At 57.1% G+C, this 3,229-nt stretch overlaps 1 protein-coding gene across 1 annotated transcript in view; it reads right to left on the bottom strand.

Annotated features, from left to right (window-relative positions):
• Positions 1-277: 277 nt before the first annotated feature.
• Positions 278-3,229, bottom strand: part of LOC102263687 (chromosome unknown open reading frame, human C2orf71) — a 9,190-nt gene continuing 6,238 nt past the window's right edge. The window contains exon 2 of the mRNA XM_005861424.2: positions 278-825. Coding sequence (XP_005861486.1) covers positions 648-825 — 178 coding nt within the window. The 3' untranslated portion in view covers positions 278-647. The remainder of the gene's footprint in view (positions 826-3,229) is intronic.

Raw genomic sequence — 3,229 nt, 5'->3', positions numbered from 1 at the left:
TCCACCTCAGTCTTCTCATTTCTGGAGCAACCAGCTTCTAAACAACGCTCATATTGGGGACGTGACTGCTGAGCTTAAAAAGCAGAGCTTTCCCACCATTTGCACGACGAGATCTGCTTTAGGCGGATGGAGTGACGGGATGCTCATGAGCAATGAGATGTAATGGGAGGCAATAGATTCCAGGCCCCCACACCCGTTCATAGTTTTGCTGTGTGACCTCAGGGAAGTCACTGGGTGAGGGGTGCATTGGGTTTTCTGACCTGCAAAACCGGGAACATGCTATCTGCTTCATTTATTGTGGTGAGGATAAGACGGTTTCAGAGAGCGGACTCAGGTAAAACACCTGCCATCTAGCGTAAATACATTCCTCCCTAAATGACGGCCAGTGATGGAAGGATTACGAGTGTCCTGTGGGATCCAGAGTTACAGTTAACTTTTGGATTTCAAGAGAACCCAGGAGCAGGGACTGAAAGCAGTGCTTGTTCATGACTTAGCAGACCCATGGGACGGGGCACTCCCAGGCCTTCCCAGGACACCCCCGGAGGAGCTGGTTGGCCCACCATCCAGGGGCAGCCTGACACTCGGCTGTCACTCTTCTCTTTGCCTTCGGGGTGACTGGTGTCAGTGTGACTCCATTGGCCAGCCTGTCAGGCCACTTCCTTCCGCTGGGGCTTGTCCTGCGTGCGGCCAGCGCTGGCCTCCCGGTGCAGCCCGTGGCCCAGCACACAGAGTTCTGGGGGAGACATGGCCCTGCCGCCCTTCAGCTCTGGGGCGCAGGGGCCGCTCCACGGCTCGGTGTCCTTCTTGGGGCTCTCCTCACTGCTGCTGCCGAGAGAAAGGACAGGTGCCGATCAAACAGCCTCTGCTGCTCCTCTGGCCCCACCCTGCTCTCCATTCTCCCTCCGTCCCCGTCCCTCCCTGTCTGTCCCAGACTCTGCCTTTCTGCATCAGGGTTGCCTGGCAGGCGCTGTCCTCCAGGCGCCCGCGGTGGCTGGGCACGGTGGAAGCCAAGCTCCTGGAGTTTCGACTGACAGGCTGAGTCCTGCTCTTCCTCTCATGCCCAGGATCTGCTGCTCTGAACAAAGCCACTCCCTCAGGAGCTCTGGGAGCCGGCCTTTATTTTGTTTTTGTTTCTAAAGCACTTATTTAATAAAGGGCTAGGCTCAGCTAGTTGAATTAAAAACACCTCCAACAATACAGCCCTCCCCCTCCCCACCAGCTTTACTCAGCTGCCACCCTCTTCCTGAATGGAGTGCGATGGAAGCTGCTTGGCCCGGGCTGGCATGTGGCTAGAACGGACCTTCTGGCTGCTAAGTGATAGAGTGAGAGGGGCTCTGAATGGCGAGGGACGCCCAGTGTGCGTTGGGAGCGCAGAATGGAGGGTGGTCACAAGCATGGAGCCAGCCTGGGCCGGAAGGGGGACCAGCTCAGAGAGCCACGCTGGCTGTGTGCTGGCAGGCTAGCCTCATGATTACCGCATGGAGGTCGGAGTCTGGCTGTCTGGGTTCAAGTCCCGGCTTTTCCACTTGCTACCTGTGTGACCTGCAATGGCGAGGGACGCCCAGTGTGCGTTGGGAGCGCAGAATGGAGGGTGGTCACAAGCATGGAGCCAGCCTGGGCCGGAAGGGGGACCAGCTCAGAGAGCCACGCTGGCTGTGTGCATGATTACCGCATGGAGGTCAGAGTCTGGCTGTCTGGGTTCAAGTCTGGGCTCTTCCACTTGCTACCTGTGTGACCTGTAGCATGTTAATTGATCTCTCTGGTTCTCTTCTGTGTACAATGAAGATAACAATAGTGCCATCTCCTAGGGCACTCAGAGGTACATTGGATGGATGAAGCCTGTAAAGCTCTTGGCATGTTAATAGCTCGTGATACGTGCTCAATAAACGGCCAGCTGTCACTTTGTGCTGCTTTGTAGCAAGAATAGGAAGTCACACCTGCAAAGGGCCCTTGGGGCCACCCTGTCTACTGCAGGTGAGCACTGAGGTCAGAGCCTCTCCATCAGTCACCTTCGGGCAGGATAAGACCGGCTTCCCATGAGCACAGACCAGAGGCCCTTCTCTCTGCCTGTGTCAGCGCGCTCCTGACTGTTCTGTGAGCTCTAGCATGCCGTGGGCTCAACTCCGTGCGGTTAGGCTCCTGTGGGGTGTCCAGTGGAGGACAAGTTTGAGTTTGGATCCCACCAGGATCAAGGTGGCAGGAATGGGGGGCTGTGAGGTGGGGTGGGTGTCAGACTGGTACACACATATGATTTTCAGGCTGTGAGGGACCCACCATGGCACCGAGAGCCAGTCTCATCCGTGTTGGGATCTGGCCCCATCCCAGGTCCCTGCAGGACCCCGTGTGGCCACAGCTCACACCTTTCTTCTTTTCCCTGCTCCCGGGAGCCACTGGCAGGAACGGGGAGGGGCACGCCCAGAAGGAGAGGCTGTGGCACACAGTGCCGGGGGAGGCCGACTCCGAGGTCTGACACGTGATGTGGTCCTAGAACTCTTGCCCAGCCTCAGCCAGGTTCCACATCTGCATGAAGCTCAGGTTAGGAGATCCATTTCCTCGGTTGCCATGTGACTGTGTTTCTACCTGTTCCCAGAGCTGCTGTGGAGACAGGTAGCCTGAGCCAGGAAATGGTGTGTGTGTGTGTGTGTGTGTGTGTGTGTGTGTGTGGGTGTGTGTGTGTTCTACCGAGAGACCCTGCCTGGGGCGTCCAGTCCTAAAGACTAAAAAGCACCACATTTAGGGGAGAAAGTCTGGACCCTTTCCAAATGCTCAAGTGCCCCAGCATGCAGAGTCCTTAGAGCGGCCTCCACCAGGGATTCACACATAAGAACAGTTGCAGCTCAGGAACTGAGCTTTCTGGGCGCGCCTCCAAGGATGTGCCCAAGCCCCTGAGCCTCGAGATCGGGTATATATAAATATCATTTTTTCTATCAAAGGGCTTGTGCCTAGCACAGATGACCTGAAGGCGTCATCACCAGCTGCAGGCCGGCTCCAGGTCCCACAGGTGCGGCTGTGTCCCTGCAAGTCCCTGGCTGGGGAACCGGCGCTCTGAGCGGGTTCTGGCTGGGTCTGGCTCTCTGAACTGGCTTGTCGGCTTGGCGCACGGTCAGTTTCCTGGTACGGCTTCCCGTCTGCAGGAGGGCAGGACAAAATGCCTGTCATCGACAGAGTGGAGTTCTCACTGCTGGCACGCTTCTGCTCCCAGACGCCAACTTTACAGGGTTGAGTGGGG

Source organism: Myotis brandtii, unplaced genomic scaffold, assembly GCF_000412655.1.
Source record: "Myotis brandtii unplaced genomic scaffold, ASM41265v1 scaffold1501, whole genome shotgun sequence".
Taxonomy (NCBI): Eukaryota; Metazoa; Chordata; class Mammalia; order Chiroptera; family Vespertilionidae; genus Myotis; species Myotis brandtii.
Note: the sequence above shows the minus strand (reverse complement) of the source record. Positions and strands in the feature narration are given on the sequence as shown.